This window comes from Podarcis raffonei, chromosome 6, assembly GCF_027172205.1.
Source record: "Podarcis raffonei isolate rPodRaf1 chromosome 6, rPodRaf1.pri, whole genome shotgun sequence".
Lineage (NCBI taxonomy): Eukaryota > Metazoa > Chordata > Lepidosauria > Squamata > Lacertidae > Podarcis > Podarcis raffonei.
Window position 1 is genome coordinate 79,761,389 of NC_070607.1, and position 17,491 is coordinate 79,778,879.

At 42.9% G+C, this 17,491-nt stretch overlaps 1 protein-coding gene across 3 annotated transcripts in view; it reads left to right on the plus strand.

Moving 5' to 3' along the window:
* Window positions 1–1,573: 1,573 nt before the first annotated feature.
* Window positions 1,574–17,491, plus strand: part of STAU1 (staufen double-stranded RNA binding protein 1) — a 40,048-nt gene continuing 24,130 nt past the window's right edge. Inside the window, exons 1-4 of one of the 3 annotated variants that reach the window (XM_053394208.1) lie at window positions 1,574–1,681; window positions 10,833–11,024; window positions 11,432–11,499; window positions 15,826–16,102. In XM_053394208.1, coding sequence (XP_053250183.1) covers window positions 15,898–16,102 — 205 coding nt within the window. In that variant the 5' untranslated portion in view covers window positions 1,574–1,681; window positions 10,833–11,024; window positions 11,432–11,499; window positions 15,826–15,897. Of the gene's footprint in view, window positions 1,682–10,832; window positions 11,025–11,431; window positions 11,500–15,825; window positions 16,103–17,491 lie in introns of those variants that run through there. The other 2 variants (XM_053394209.1, XM_053394210.1) reach the window with 2 other exon arrangements.

Sequence of the window (17,491 nt, forward strand, 5' to 3'; positions counted from 1 at the left end):
AATCTTCCAGTCCGTTCCATAGATAAGGCTGCAATTGCAAACCCTATATTGCTTGAAGGAGTGGTGCGAGAGCTTTTGATCTAGCTTAATTAGAAAACTATTGAAACTGCTATCTGCCCCCCCCGCCCGGAATCTTGCGTTCCCAGAGCGAAAGTGATCTCTTACTGATCTGGAGGTCAAAGCTGAAGATTCAGGCCAGTTTCAAAAAGGAGATGATTTTATGGCGCTGCAATGTATTCACTTTTATGATTCAGGAAGAGTACGCGGAATGAAGCAACCTTTAAGCCTGAGATGGTAAAGCGGCGCCCCTCTAGGTATTCTTGGACTCCAACTCCCATCAGCCCCAGCCAGCATGGCCAAAGATCAGGGATGAAAGGAGTTATGGGTCAACGTCTGGGAGAGGGGGGCACCGGGTCCCCACGCCTGGTTTATGCAAAGCAGCACAATACGTATCTGCGGATCTGTTGGTTGGTGCCCTAGAATTCAATAGGAGGAGGAAGTGGGTGCTGCTTAGAGCAAAACTGGGATCCCAGAGAAATAATTCCTATCTCAAATACAGTGGTACCTCAGGTTAGGTACTTAATTCGTTCCGGAGTTCCGTACTTAACCTGAAACTGTTCTTAACCTGAAGCACCACTTTAGCTAATGGGGCCTCCTGCTGCTGCCGATTTCTGTTCTCATCCTGAAGCAAAGTTCTTAACCTGAAGCACTATTTCTGGGTTAGCGGAGTCTGTAACCTGAAGCGTATGTAACCTGAGGTACCACTGTAATGGTTGTTTATTAAGGAATCCTGCCATCCAGGTTCTTCTTTCGTCCAAAACTTAACCGCGAAATAGCAGATACCAATATTATACAATGCTGGGCTGTCCCCTCTGTTTCCTTCCCCGCCCTAAATCTACTCCAGAGTCCGAAAACAGTTCATTCAGCTCGTTGCACCCGCTATCTTTTTAAGAGGAACGGAACACAGGATGCAATTCTCCGTAAGCAAAGCCTCGTTGCCCTTCACTGGACTTCTCAGCTGAGGGAAAAAAAATAAAACATGTCCACCTGGGACCTCCCGCGAGGGCCAACCTTGGGGACCCGACAGGAATTGTTTCCACCCAGCTCACACGCCCCGCATTCCCCGCTGCGCGGGGCCCCACTACCTCCCTCCCCGCGTCCTCCGGCGCGACTGCGGCCGAGAGTCCCGGGGTTTCTGGTTGGAAAGCGCGTGGCGGCAGAGTTGTCACTTCCCCTGCGAGCGCAGCATGCTGGGAAATGTAGTCTCGCGAGCTGGAGACTCCGACGGGCCGCCTAAGACAAGTGACAGCCGCGGGGCATGCCGGGAGTAGTAGTCCCGCCGGCCTGAGAAGCCTTAGAAGCCGGCCCGTGCCCGGATTGGCGGCGCGCTCCGCGCTGGGCGGTGCTATAAATAGCTACGAGAGGCCTGGTTGGCTCCTCCTCCTCCCACCCCCCCACGCCGTCGCGTGGTGCCGTCACTTCCTTCCCGGCCGGAGCTGGCCCCGCTCATTCTCTTTAGTGTTTGCCCTGTGTCTGCCGCCGCCGCGACTCGCTCGCCTTCCCCCCCCTTTCCCCGGACCCCCCCCTCTTCGGCCTGCCAGCTGCCCATGGACTGAGCCGCCCCACGGCCCGCCCGCCAAGACGAGCCGGCCCGGGAGCCGCAGCCCAAAACAACCGCCAGGTGAGGGGCGGAGAAGCAGCGGGCGGGTGGGCAGCCGGGCGGGCAGGCAGGCAAGGCGGGCGTCCCTCTCAGCCGCCCCCCGCCCGCCACTCCTACCGCGGCGCTGGGATATGTGGGAGGGGAGAGGCCTCGGCCGGGCCTGCGCTTGGGGTTGGGCCTGCGGACGGGGCGCGGGAGACGAGGCTCAGGCCCCTCAGGCGGCGGCCGGGGTGGGGGGCGCGGGTGGGCTGCTGGCAGGTGGGGGGCTCGAGGCTGCCAGGCTCTGCCTCCTGTTATTTAGGGGAAGGTGTTCGTGGGGAGCTGGCTTGAAGACCCACCACTCCTCCCTTCTTTCGACTCCGACCCGCCTTCCCTCCTGTCCGACCCGGGCTCTTCCCGCCGCCGGCTCGCTCTGCTCCTTCCTCTCCTCGTGTCCTGCTCGTGGGCTTCCCAGAGGCACCTGTGAGAGAGCAGGAGGCCGGGCTTGGGAGGCCTCCCCACCCCACCCCGTGGCCTGATCCTGCAAGGGTCGCCTTACGTTTTCCTCCTGTTAACAGGGATCTTCACCGCGCGCATAGCAAAGTTCGTGGCGGGCAGGGAGAACGTAGGAAGGGAAGGTTGTGTTCTGGCTATCCCGAATTACCTGTGCAAAAAAGGGGGGAACGGGGTAATTGGTGACAAATCTCTGCACAGTGGGCTGCAATAGTACATGTCTCTACCCCAGCTCTTCATCCTGCCTTTCTTGATCGGGTGAGATTGTGCAGCCTGCTCAATGTTTCTTGATAGTCATGTGCATTGTGTTCTTAATATGTACATGCCTTGCCAAGTTCCCTGATGTTGTCGTCTTGTACCTGTGCGAGGCAGGTGGTAACGCTTCTCCATCCTGAGTTGTGTCAGTTGCAGGGCATGTGCTTTCTCATTTCCCTGGTCAATAAAATAATGCTGGAGTGTAGAGCCTGTAATTTAAATCCTGTAGTGTTTACTGGATCACACTTTAGTTGCTTCAGGCTTCTCCCAAGACTTGCTTTCTCCAAGACAGCCTTGGAATATCGCTGTCAAGTTTCAGTTTAATTGGGGGGAAAGTCTTTTGTGTTCTCGCTTACAAACATAATGCTTTCATCTCCTAATGGAAGTAATGAATGGCTTAATGGCTCTAATGGTTTAATCTTTTTCCACTATATATGCCCGCAAACTTAATTGGTCTCCTGTCGTTTAACTTTAGCAATATGAGCAAGCTTTTGATGTGTACTCTTTTCCACTTCAACCTGGAACCAGAACCACTTCTGAAACTTAAATAGTTTTGTATTTGCATATGTTGCTTCATCTTTGGTGATACGAATTTTTCATTTTAATTGAAAGCATTTATATACCACTTACCACTTCAGTGTGCAGCAGTGTGCAGTCTAAAAAAAACAAAACAATATATCTTTAATACATTAAAACAAAAAAAGAACCTGAAACCAGTTCAACAGGATCTTGAACATGCTCTGGTACTGATTGGCAACCGGTGCAGTTCATTCAGTTCAGGTGCAATATGTGCACATCTTGGTGCTCCATTCAGCAGCCTGGCCACAACATTCTACACCAGCTGCAGGTTTTGTACCAGTCCCAAGGGGAGCCCCACATAGAGCACATTACAATAGCCACGTGAATCACAGTAGCTAACCCTGTCCAGGAAAGAGCGTGGTTGGCATATCAGGCTAACACTGTGCCCCAATTTGATGAGTGCTTCTAGTGGTTTCATATAGTTCCATCTGTACTCCCATGAAAGGAGCAGGTTCATCATTTGGGGGCTGTTCCTGGATTCAGTACTGTCACTGGAGGCTCAGGAGGCCTCAGTAGCTGGTTTTGCCTTTTCTCAGCTCTGGCAGATTCACTTTAGGACAGAGAAGATTTGACCACAGTATTCCATGCTCTGATAACTTCCAGAATGGATTATTTCAACATGCTTTACGTGGGGCTTCCCTTGAAGACAACTTGGAAACTCCAGTTGGTCCAAAGTGCAGCAGTTGGAGGTTCCATTTAGATCTCCTATAACCCCTCTTTTAAAACAGCTGCACTGGTTACTAGTTCATTTCCCAGCACAATTCAGAGTTCTCTCATTAGTGTTTAAAGCCCTATTCAACTTTATTTGGGCTCCAAATATCTGAAAGACCACCTCCTTCCCTACAGACCCTCTTGCATGCTGAGACCAGCAGAAGGGGCACTCTTGGAAGTTCCTGCAGGTGACAGCCAGGAGAGGGCATTCCCTGTGGTGGCCTCTAAACCCTGGAATTCCCTCCCCACAGAGTTATGTCTGGCACCTCCATTATGCACCTTCCAAAATGCTGTATAATGGAGGTGTGGATCTTTAGGACCCACCTTATTTTTATTATTGCAACTTTAAACTGTTTTTAATATTGTGCTTTAATGTTCTAACTTGCCCTGGAACCTTAGGGTGAAGGGTGCATAATAAAAAAAATATTAACAATACTAAACAGGGAGCAGATGCATAATCTCCCAATCCAGTTCTCTGAATCAGTCCTGGTGAGTAGGAATTATAGCGAACAGTACTTTGTCACAGCCACATTGTCACACTTTACTATCTGCTTGAGAACTTGAAAATATTTTAATACCGTGGGTTTCATGGAATCGTAAAGCTAAATCCTGTAGAAGTTAACTGGTAGTCGAGACCAATGCGATTTTTGATATATTTAAACTATCAGTCTGGTTGTTTTAAGTCATGTTCTAAATAGCGCTATATGGTGACCCTACAAACCAAACACATGATCAAATAGATATTCAACACTGCACCATAATTTTTAACATTTTTTATTAAATTCAGCTTTGCTAGACTGTATTCTGTGCTATATATTATCAGACATTCATACCTGACTAGTAAGATGCTCTCTCAGAATAAAGCTTCAATCTTAATAACTCTTACTAGGAAATGTCGTATAGAACTTAGTGATACTTAATGCATGATAGGACTGTGAAAGGAGAAGGAAGTGATCTCTAAGTGAATTTACGCTTTTGTGACACTAGTAAAGTCATGTTCCAAAGACTTACTGGGGGATGATTAATGCATGGCCTGTATATCCCTTGATTACACAACATCTGACAAACAACTGCTAAGGGTGTGAACTGAATCTGTTGAAAAACATTGTTTAGGAGTAAATACAGATCTATCTGTGGTGGCTTATTTATATATGTTGTGTGAAGCTGCAGTCAACAAGTAATAAATGCAAATGTGTGAACTTGTTTGTAAAACCTAGGCTAACATTGGTTTTAGGCATATGCAAAAGTGTCTGAAGTGCAGTGTTGAAGAATTTGTCCCTACCAGTTGCTCTGCTGCTTAGCAAAACTCTTAAGTAAACTGAAAGTGATTGCAGGAACAAACTGAAGTGGGGCCATAGAGGATATTCCTTCGACACTTCCTTGAGTAGTATACCATGGGATGATCCATAACATCAAAATTATGATGGTGGAGGTATGGCCTCGTGCAGTGTTCTTCAATCTTGGATCCCTAGATGCTGTTGGACTACAGCTCCTGTCATCCCTGACCTTTGACCATGTTTGCTGGGGATGATGGGTATTGTAGTTGAACAATATATGCGAACAATACCTGGGGCCCAAAGGTTAAACAGTAGTCTAGTGTATGAATACTGCCCCTTGTGCAGACCCGTTGGATGAGAGGAAAGAGAGAGGGGCTGAAATGGAATTGAGAGCAGAGCTGAAGACTTTCTGTAGACCAAGCTTACTCACCCACCACTGCTCCTTCTGCTGCTTCCTCCCCGAGTCCTAGAATTTAACTGAAGTTTAGCCTACAACATGGTGCCTCATTCTGCTTTGGTTTTTTTACTAAATATTTCTGTTTGCCTTTCCTTTTTCTCCATTTTATTACCTTAAAAGTTGATAATGCTGCTAGTGTGACCCACCATAGAGCGTCGCAACCTACCAGTTGTTGTGCATCTGCCATACATGACCTTACTTACTGTGCTATTGCAAACAGCCTGAATTGAATTAGGGTGGCAATTTCACCAGTTTCAGAAGCATTAATGCTTTTTGCTTTTATAGCATGGTGTGCTGTTGAAAGTCTCAAAGAGGCAGGAGGTGTTTCCATTTGTGCAGCTACAACGAAAGGATTGCTGCAGGTACCATCGGTATTAGCCATCAATTTTGGAATTGGCAGTCTTTCTTAAAATATGCTTACCCTGCTATCTTTGTGTTTGGCAGACTGAATTCTTTCCATTTCAAAGTCTTTGGGTACCTTTTGACATGGAACATACAGGCTAAAGGGACCAGGAAATAATGTGTGTATATTTTGTTGTTTTTCACTTTTCACAACTACAGAATGCATTCCATCAGGGAACTCATAGGTACAAATCTTGCTCGAATGAATGGTAATTGAGCCAAAGCACTGATGCATACCCTTCATTTCACTTCCTATATAAGTCAGTTGCAACAAAACCAGAGTCTTGTAGAGGCTTAACATTGGGCAGATTTATTATGGCATAAGCTTTTATTGATGCATCCAGTGGCTTTTGCTGTAAACAATTACCTGGTTCCCCCATATTTTTTATTGGGATATTTCTAAACCATTTAATATTTTAAAATACCACATTGATGGACAATAAATAACTTGAGACAAAAACCCCCGAAAAAAACCTAGGTTCCCCCCTCCTAGTTTTTCTGATCTGGTCCACCACCACCACCAGTATGCCTTTCACATATCTAGATATTGCCTGTCTTTCTGGGGAAACCTATAAAAAATAGCATCCAACGAAATGTATACAACATCTCAGCCTGTCTTACTTCAGGGAACAGACTCTAGACTGAACAATAAGGCAGTTCTTCTTACCAGTTACCGGTAATTCTTCCCTGATCTTTTTCTTCTTTAATTGCATTTTATTGAGTTTTAAAATTATTATTCATATACATATTCCATTCTCTCTTTAACATATATTGTGCACATATATCAACCAAACAATAACAATATTTCTTTAGAAGTGACTTCCCACCACCTCAGTGCGGCTTCTTGTTTCTTCCTTCTCTTTTCAACTGTGTTGTTTTTCCTTATTACTCTTCTCTTACACAATATTTCTTATCTGTTCTTTACTTTGCAAAATTTAGTCGAAACGTATCAAGGATTTTATCTGAGAACTGTTTTCCATATAATCTTTTACATCTGAAGGCAGCTCAGTTTAGGGAAGTTTTTAATGTTTAATTCTGTATTGTGTTTTTAACATTCGGTTGGGAGCCACCCAGAGTGGCTGGGGAAACCCAGCCAGATGGGCAGGGTATAAATAATATATCATCATCATCATCATCATTATTATTATTATACATTCCCACTCCATTTTAAATTTTTTGTTTGGTTGGTTCCTAATTGCCTCTGTCATTTTTGCTAATTCCAAATACTAACACAATTTGATTTGCCATTCTTCCTTTGTTGGTGTCTTATCACCCTTCCAATTTCTAGCGATTAACATTCTTGCTGCTGTTGTAGCATATAGGAACACCCTTTTTAATCATTTGAAGTATCAATTGTCATAATGCCCAGAAGAAAGGCTTCAGGTTTCTTCTCAAATGTTTTTTGAACATTTTTAAAAAATTCGTCATAGACAAAATTCCCCCCAAAATTAATTTTGTCACAATCCCACCACATGTGGTACATCATTCCTTCCCCTTGATTACACCTCCAGCATACACTTGACTTTGATTTATTTTGGCCAGTTTTCTGGGGGTTATGTACCACCTGTTATAGCATTTTCATGATGTTTTCTTTTATTGTGTAGCAGGCTGTAAATTTTAAATCCTTTTGCCACAATCTTTCCCAATCCTCCATCTGGATGGAGTACCCAATTCTTCCCTGTTCTATCCCTTTTAGCATGTCATAGTATGAGTCCCTAGTCTTGTACTGTCCAGCACAATGAAAATGTAGTTGGTATATCTGAAGTTCCTGGGGTTTTGAGGAACAGTGTTCTTTAGAACCACAAGAAGATTGAACTCTAGGTTATCTGTGTTGGTAATAAGTGAACCCCTGAAAATGTTGATGATAAAAACATTCAGGACCCCATAATGTACATGTTAAGACCTGAAAATCCAATCTTGGGGAGCATGCTTGAATCCAAATGTATTCTCTCTTTCTTTCTCCACACACACACACACACACACACACACACACAGTGCATTGGCAAAAAAACAGCACATACCACAAATATATTACTGAGCATAGCACAAATCATAGTGGTAGTAATGTAATCTTGTAGTGCCATTAAGATGGCTCTTGCAAGCAAACTAGCAAAACATGAGGGGAGAGGTGGGTTCTTCCTCTGTCTTGCAGTCATATGTAACACTGACAATCTGCACTGTTAGGAACATCAAAGCATGTCCATGTTTTTAAGAAGAGCTCTGGCCAGTTTTGCCTGGAGCAAGAGAGAGCTTGATCTGTAAGCAATTGGTGAATAGTTGGGTAGATTGCAAACAATTTTTTGGCTTGCAGTGTAGTTACAGAACTTCTGTAGTAGATTATCTAACATGTAAAGCTGCTGTTGTTATTTCCATTTCAAACTTATTTGCTACCTGTTATTGCATGTGACTTCTGTAAATGACAGACATAAGACACCTCTGTCCCTAGGAACGTAAAGGTTAAACATTCAGGCAGTCGGGAAACAAGTACCGGTACTTAAATTCCCACCAATTATTCTGAGAACTTTGAAAGAAATGTAGGCAAATCACTTGGTGGTTGGCAAGTGTTACACCCCAGCATGGGGTTTTAATAACTATAATAGACCCCAGTATTCAGAGGCTGCAACCTATTTGGACGTGTGTACCACAAGCACACTATCGTATAAACTGTGTGTGAGCTCTTTACGGGCTGTTATGATAACTTGATAGATCATGTTTCTACATAGCCTATTGAAGTCTTGACATTTTGCCTTGCTTACCTTGGTTTTTAAGAGACTTTGAATGTAACTTTTTGGTAATAATGATCCCATGGTACAAGCATAAGTCAAAGCTGTAGATTAGGAGTGGGGAGCCTTTGGCCCTCCAGATATTGCTGAGCTACAACTCCCATCAGCCCTAGCAAGCAATGCCAGCATCTGTAGTCCCACAAAAGTAATAATAATAATAATAATTTTTATTTATACCCCGCCCTCCCCAGCCAAGGCCGGGCTCGGGGCGGCTAACAAGCAATAATAAAAACAAGTTGAATGATTACAACTTAAAAACAAAATTAAAATACAACATTAGAATATTGAAACATTAAAATATTAAAATGTAGCCTCATCGCAGGAGGAGAAAGAAAAAGAAAAAAGAAAGAGAGGGAGGGAATCAAATTGGCTCCAAGCCAAAGGCCAGGTGGAACAACTCTGTCTTACAGGCCCTGCGGAAAGAAATCAGATCCTGCAGGGTTCTGGTCTCATGAGGCAGAGTGTTCCACCAGGCTGGAGCCAGTGTTGAGAAGGCCCTGGATCTGGTTGAAGCTAATCTAACTTCCTTAGGGCCCGGGACCACTAGGGTGTTGCTATTTATGGACCTTGAGGCTCTCCGTGGGGCATACCGGGAGAGGCGGTCCCGTAGATACAAGGGTCCTAGGCCGTGAAGGGCTTTAAAGGTCAAAAGCAGCACCTTAAATCTGACCCTGTACTCCACCGGGAGCCAGTGCAGCTTGAAAAGCACTGGGTGAATATGCTCCCATGGCAGAGACCCTGTGAGGAGCCTCGCTGCAGCATTCTGCACCTGCTGGAGTTTCTGGGACAGCTTCAAGGGCAGCCCTGCGTAGAGTGAATTACAGTAGTCAAGCCTGGAGGTGACCGTCGCATGGATCCCTGTGGCCAGGTCAGGGCGGGAAAGGTAAGGGATGTATGTAGTGTATGTATGGCATCTTCTACAACACACAAGAATAATGAATTATATGTATAGGGCAGCAAATCTTTCCCAGCAGGATGTGTGTGTAACAAGCTGGATGGAGATCAGGAAGAGTCTCTAGAATCTTTTTATCTTGAGCCTTATTGTAGTCACTAGCATCCCTAATCTCCAGTGACAAATGTGTTGTCTTTTAAAGCATTGTCAACGATATCTTTGTCAGGTCAGTTTGCTCTAGTTTGTGGTACAACTTGGCCTTGTTGCTGATGCTCCATAAAACTCCTAGCTAGCTACATATCTCCACATATTGCATCATTTGATCCGTTTGTCTTGCAGAGGAGGAAGCTGTATGCATATTTTGTCTAACATCTCCACTGTTACATATCAGGACTGGTGTAGCCATCTTTTATGCTCACAACAACATTGACTAGGAGTGAGGAAAAAGGAAATCTGATAGGGTGACATTCTAACCAAAATCCATTCCATTTCGCTAGCCGCTTTAACTTTATTCTTCATGGTCATCAGATTTCTGCAGTCCACCACTTCCTTTGTACAAAACAGTAAGCCTGTCACAATTATGTTGGGGCACAGGGCAGTTGTTTAACATGAGGATGTGTTGCAGTAACTAACTTGGATTAATCTAAGGCATTTGCCATGAAGAAATTACTATTTAAATAGGAAGGTTCATGAATGTTCTGTAACTTTTTTAAAAAGTGCAGCACTGATCAAAGCATCTGTAAAAGCTACTTTTTGAAATGCACTCAGGTCTGATTTAAGTTCGCACAGCTGGTTTCACTTAACTATGCATGATTGGGCATGGCTGTCATCACACTTCAATTGGGTTTCATTCCCTATAAAATGTAGAGAGTTGACACACCTGGAATTCACAGCCCAAGTGTGTTGGTGTGGTTGAAGACTTAAATCAGGGGGTCATTGCTACACTAACTGCTTATAAACCTGCACAGGTAGGTTTCTTGCACATTCCTGGCATCATATTTTAATGGACTCTATAAACAATGAAGTATTATTTATTGGTTCCACTTAATCTTAACTGGAGGGGACAGCAAGCTATGAAATCTCAGAGCAGGCTGCCTTTCTGTCGTCAGAGCAGAAAGACATGTATTATCAGTGTGAGCTTTATATATGTGTGCTTATGTGTGTGCATAATTCTGATTTGTGCAGGGCTGAGAAGAGGCTGTTAATAGGTAGCACCAAGATACAGTTAAGAAGGCACGGTTGCCAAAATTAAACACAGTTCAAGCATACTTACAGGGCTTGTTTTGGCAAAATGGAAACAAGACTCTCTGTTCTCTTTCTTCAGGATCAACAACTTGCTGGCTCTAAAGAGGAGGCATCAAATATTGTCATTTAACCACCTCAAAAATGTTTGGAATAGTGAAATGCTTCAAATCAGCCTTTTGGGGAGTGAACTGGCTTTGTTTAGATTTAGGTTTATTCAATTTATGAATCGCTTCCAACAACAAAAAGCCCTGAAGCGATTTGCAGCAAGAAGGTAATACAATATTTAAAATGCACAAATATAAACATTCAGATTAAAAACATCCAATTGATGATGCCCAGGAAGACAAAAACACCTTTGCCTGAGGCCAAAATGATGACAGAGTTGGTGCCAGGCGTGCCTCTCTTTTGAGTGTCAAATAATTACTGGCTAATTTTTAACTGTAATGGGTGCTGTCTCTTGAAGACCCTCTCTGAAATGACTTCATAGCTAACACTTCTGAAAAAGTAAACATTTCTAAACCTTTCAAAGCATATGTGCTGAACAATTTTATCTAATGAGAATTTTTCTCCAAATGTTGCTCCTGGTAATGTTGATAAGTAGTTCATTGTGGAATAGTATAATACTGTACTACTCAAAAGCATCTTTCTAACGTTCTCCCCTTTTTCTTTTGTTTATAGGCAATCTCCAACATATAAATCCCCTTGGAACTAAAGCTAAAGCTACACTGTCCCTGGATCACTTAAAGGTACAGGAAGTTGGGTATTCTGAAAATCCAGCAGCTCTTTATCACTGGCTGATATTTTGGGGTGGACACAAGTATATGGGAGTTCTGTTGCAGTTTCCTATCTTAAGATGCTGCTTTAATGTCAGTTGTATCCAAAGCCATCAGTACTTGAGCTGAGCAGACATATGCACTTCTCCCTACTGCAGCACCCTCCTGCACCCTAAAAAAAAAACTGCCGTGGGTGGTTAGAGAAACTTCTTCTCAGTTTTCCCATATCCTGACTACTGCTTCCCCCAACACCTGTGTCTTCTCTCCCTGTTCCATTACCATCAACAGCATCTTTGAATCTCTTGCTTCAACAATATGCCATATATAAGGATGACACACTTTAAACCTGAAAGGGCATGGACTAGTCTTCCCTAGGTATTGGGAATTGCTTGTGAAGGGTGGCTTAGAATATACACAGGCCTGTTCATTTCTCTGGAGTATTAACTGCATTCTGCAGCACATTTCCGATACAGTGGTGCCCCGCAAGACGAATGCCTCGCAAGATGAAAAACCCACTAGACGAAAGGGTTTTCCGTTTTTCGATGCGCTTCGCAAGACGAATTTCCCTATGGGCTTGCTTTGCAAGACGAAAACGTCTTGCGAGTCTTGCAATTTTTTTCACTCCCCCCCCTTTTTCTAAGCCGCTAAGCCGCTAATAGCCTTTTAGCCGCTAAGCCTTTAATAGCTGCTAAACCGCTAATAGCGCTAATCCGCTAAGCCGCTAATAGGGTTACTTCGCAAGACGAAAAAACCGCTAGACGAAGAGACACGCGGAACGGATTATTTTCGTCTTGCGAGGCACCACTGTACTTGATTCTGGTATAAAGCAAAAGAATAATAGACTACTGAAATCTGTAATCATATCTTTGTTAATGTTTTATTCCTTCATTGAAACAATCCAAATAGTGAGGCAGTATTCCTGCAAATGGGGGCATGTGTTTTCAAGAGTATATGCTCTAGGTGTGTTGCTCTCAACAGATTGTTAGGGGGCTGTGCATGTTAAAGCTGATGCCTGCATTCAGCAGAGAGCCAGTTTTTGTCTTTTGTGTATATCCAGGTGACTCAGTGCTCTTAATGTAGTGGTGAGTCATTCTAAACAGATATCTAGAGGGCAGGCCTCAATTGCATGTCAAGATAATGGGATGTGTCCAAGGTTTTCTGAAAGGGGCAATCTGTAAGAGTGGTATGTGCATGCTCGGCCATTTTATAGAAAAGGCCTTCAACTAAGCAGTTCAGCTAGCGCAGTTGGTTTAGGAAAAACAGGTTTACTCAGTGACACATGTGCCTGCCTTCAGCTTTTTAATCTCTAACGCAAGATGTCCTTGCTACACGTTTGTGAACATGCTCTGTCTTAAAATGGCAACTTGAAATTTTCATTATTGAACCTAATATGGAGAGAACTTTAGACAAGAGGAAAACAACACACACATACACCCAAATGCTCACTACTCCTTGGCCAAAGGCCTGGCTGGTGTGTGTGTGCTCTTTGTACATGAGTGAAACCTGTAGCCTCTTGGGTCCCTTTCTTGGAAATGTAGGAACATACCAGGTCAGGCCATAAGCAAAACTAGGCACAACATCATTCACACAGGTACCAGTTATGCAGATGGCTTTTTAAAAGGAAGTTTCAGGTGCAAGGTCTGATCCAGACCCTGAAGTTGAAGACCGGTGGCTTTCACCCTTTGTTCCCTGCTGCTGTCCCAATAAGTGTCAGCACAGAGTTGGGGGTAGAAGTCTATTATATTCATAGCTGGGGGTGGAAGCTTTCCTCCAATGCAAATAGCAGGGCCTAATCCATATTGGGACCCACAGCATAGGGCAAAAGGCCAAAGCCCCTTTTCCAGGTGTGAACCAGGCTCCTGTACCTGCAATTTGTAGAGCTGATGATTGTGCTAGTTTGGTCCTTTTTGAACTGGCAAGGCTTCTCCCTGTCTCTGTCAGAGATGTCCCTTCATTTGCTACCTGGACTTTATAGCTGGAGATGCCAGGAGTTGAGCCTGGGACTTTCTGCATGCAAACCCTATGCTATACCACTGAGCACTTAGTGCATTAAGGGTAGTGTGGGGTACAACATGGCCCAGCTGCTGCTGGGCTGTAAACTCCTGGCTACTAGTGAGCTATGGTCCTTTTCCTTAAGCATGCCCAATGTTGTTTCTGATGGTCATTCATAGCTTTAAAAATGGCTGTTATGGGAGCTGTGCCTTTTGAAGCTGAGCCAAGCTATTGTAATTTACAGGAAGCATTAATGCTGAGTTGGAAATCAATAAAATCCTTAAAATAGTGGGTGCCATGTTAAACATAAACTTAGTAAAACAAAGCTGTAAACCCTTTTTCTCTCTGGATAAAAAAAACCTAGCAGCATGCTTTTGATAACTTCATTTACAAGCATAGTATTGGTTTCTTTGGCAATGAAATTTGTGAACTTGTCAGAATATTAGAAGACTTTGGTCTGTGGTGCTTCACGTGAGTACTTTGCACATCTCAGGCTAGCATGTTGAGCCCAGCCTGCTATTTTGTATGTACAGGTATTAGAAAATGTTTGCATGCTGGAGAGCATTCAGTTTCCTTTCTGCAGTCCAGCATCAGGTTCATCAAGTGAGACTTTGGATTGTGTATTTCAGCTCTTAGATGCCAATTCATTGTGTTGAAAATCCATTTGCTTCCACTGGCCCATAAACCCTTGTCTGCCTTTTCAGAAGTACGCGTCTTTCCTAAAATCCTTAAGAGGCAGTTTGCAGATCACTTTTGTCTTTGACTCATCCTTTCTAAATTTGGAAGCCTATTCATGACATCAATTCTGAAGGCCCACAGAATGCTTAGACAAATTGCTACTATTAGCATCCAGTGATTGCTCATTTTTAAAGCCAGGACCTTTGCTGGTTCAAGATAAATTTTTAAACGTCTACAGGTTTTATTGGGAGACAGAAATTGGACTATGGTAACTTGACATTAGTGCCTTGTGTTTGCTTTCATCACTGGGACGATATAAGTACTCAGTTCACCAAGCACTACTGCTCTGCACGCAGTCCTTAATTCATTCTTCTTGGCTAACACAAATGAAGTGTGTTGGATTGTGCCCAGCATTGTTTCTGGTCTAGAAAGGTTGCCTGCTAAACCTACCATTTGCAGAAAGCCTGAACTATCGTTTTTCCAGTACTAACTCCTGAGCAGTTGACCACATGCATGCTCAGTTTGGCATTCATTTGACAGCACAGGTTTATTGTATCCAGGGTTCGAAATTAGCAGGGCTCCAGGCGCATTTTGCACCTAAAGTTTTTGCATTTACAAGCACCTCAAAAAGTCTGGGTGCCATTTTGTGCATCTGGCTAACACTTGAGGATTACTGAAATGTATGTGCTTTGAAGCTTCGAAGTATATGTCAAGGATAGACAATATGTTAAGAAGTTTAACAATAAAGAGTGAAGTGTTTTGAGAGCTAAAGTATGGTACAAACATTTTTACTGTAAACACCAAATTAAATATGTATTAACAGTTTCTGTTAAAATGTAATATGAACCATGTTTCTCTTATGTGAATTGCATATTAGTTCATGCTTATCAAAATAATAAATAAAAATTTATTTACAGTGGTGCCTCGCAAGACGAAATTAATCCGTTCCGCGAGTCTCTTCGTCTTGCAGTTTTTCCGTCTTGCGAAGCACGGCTATTAGCAGCTTAGCGGCTTTAAGAAAAAGGAAACAAACTCGCAAGACGTTTCGTCTTGCGAAGCAAGCCCATAGGGAAATTCGTCTTGCAGTACGACTCAAAAAACGGAAAACCCTTTCGTCTAGCGAGTTTTTCGTCTTGCGAGGCATTCTTCTTGCGGGGCACCACTGTATTTATTGTTGCTGAGGCCCTCCCCCCCAATGACACTTAAACATTCTGTTTTGGTGCCTACAACCCAGCTTTTCTATCCCAGTTTCTAACACTGATTGTATCCAAATGGAAGGCTTGTGTAGACTGTACACACTCTACCTGAAGTTGTGCAGGAGTACTTTTACTATTTTCCCAGAAAGCCAAAGATACTTGTAGAATAGTCTTATAAGTATTTGTCCTTAAATACATGACACAGTGTAATATGTGTTGTTCATCAGAGGTTGTATTTACCTAATTTTAAGACCTGCTAAGGAACAGATAATTGTTATTACCCGGTATGTCCTGATATGTAAAACCACAGAATTCAAAGAGGGTGTACTTTCTTTTTCCCATGACTGTAAGGTGTTGGTGACATCTCAATTGAATATTTTATGTGGAAAGGTTGGGAAGCAATTGATTCTCTCCTTTTTCTTTTCTTTTTAAGGTAAAAATTCAAGCACTTGCACAGAAACAGCCTGCATTCAAAGCCAAGTTTACCTGCAGCAATTAGCTTTGGATGGAAGTCAATATGTCTCAAGTTCAAATCCAGAATCCATCTGCTGCTCTTTCTAGCAGCCAAATACTAAACAAGAACCAATCACTTGCACAGCCTTTGAGTATTCCTTCTCCCACTAGTTCTTTGCCCTCTGAAAATGCAGGTAGACCTATTCAAAATTCTGCTTTACCCTCTGCATCTGTTACATCTACCAGTGTAGCTGCAGGTAAGCCTGAAAATTTATTTGGTATATTTCAATGCTAATGTGAGTGTCAAATGCCTTAAAAGAAAATGCCAGGTCCTAATACCCATGTTGTTCATATGCTGCTTGTTTAATGAAGTTGTGTTGGGAATAATGAAAATTATAAGGAGAAATGTTTGATGGAACAAATGGAGATAAGATTAAAACAAATGGCTAAAATGGCTTTATAAATATTTTGTATCATCAAACTCACTGCTCCATCGTTCTGGTTCTGTACAGTGTTTTCTGATCATGCGTTTAGCCATGAAGACATGTTTAACAAGGATCGTTCCAGAGAGCTTCCTTTCTAATACAGAGTGGTTTGTGCTAGTAACTTAACTGTAGTTAAGTAATTTACTAGTAATTTGCTTCATTGACTACATGTGTGCATTTGCCATTTGCTCTCTTCAATCTGGTAAACTAAGGTTTCAGGTATCCCTCCAAACGGAAATTGCAAACTGATATAGAAGATCTTTGGAATGTACACACCCATTGTGTGTTTATCATCATGGGTGGTGGCATAATTCTTAAATAGTGTGGCATTCCATAAGCACTGACCATTAAAAATGTATGGCATTTTGATTGCATAGTTCTGGTCATCTACAGCCTCTGGCCACTAGATAAGCCTAGCTTTGTACTTCCAGAACCCCTTGAGAATTTGGGGAAGCAGGAGTTAATGGCAATGCTCCACTCAAGGCTTATCCTGAGGCTAAAGATTACCAGTTCTCTGTGCAATTAAAGTGTGCCTCATGTGATTCCACTTTCAGAATATTGAATCCTGGAAGACACAGAGTTTTCATGGGTTGGGCTCCCTTGTTTGTACAAACTAAGCTTCTGTAAGCTTATTGGGCTTTGTGTTCTTGTTTTCTTCCAAATTGGAATGACTGGCAAAATGGAAACTATACCTAGGACGTAGCACTCAAATGGGACCCCCTTTTTAAAGAATATGACAGAGTAGAAGCAGAGACAATTAAGTATTAAAAATGAGAAATTAAGAATATAAATACCTGTGAAGCAGCTTCATTCTTAGGGAGAGAGAAACTGTCAGATTAGGACCAAATATGTCCTGGCAGTGGAGGAACTTTCTGAACAGCTTATGCTGTGTAGGTTAAACAAGAGGCCTATGGCTTTCAAACATCAACTTCAGGATGCAGACACCTAGCTAGTTTTGTTGCAAAGCAAATTAGTTTGATCTTTCCTTATTTTGCAATTGCAACGTTCACTCGCTGTCTGATCCTTAGAGTTTGTCTTACAATCAACTTTTATCTGGCATTCTGGACAACTAAATTAACATTCTCTGAAACCAATTTACTTTGGGCATCTTCTGTAGAAAGCCACTTAATTTTATAAGTCTAAGCTTCTGTGTGGAATTTT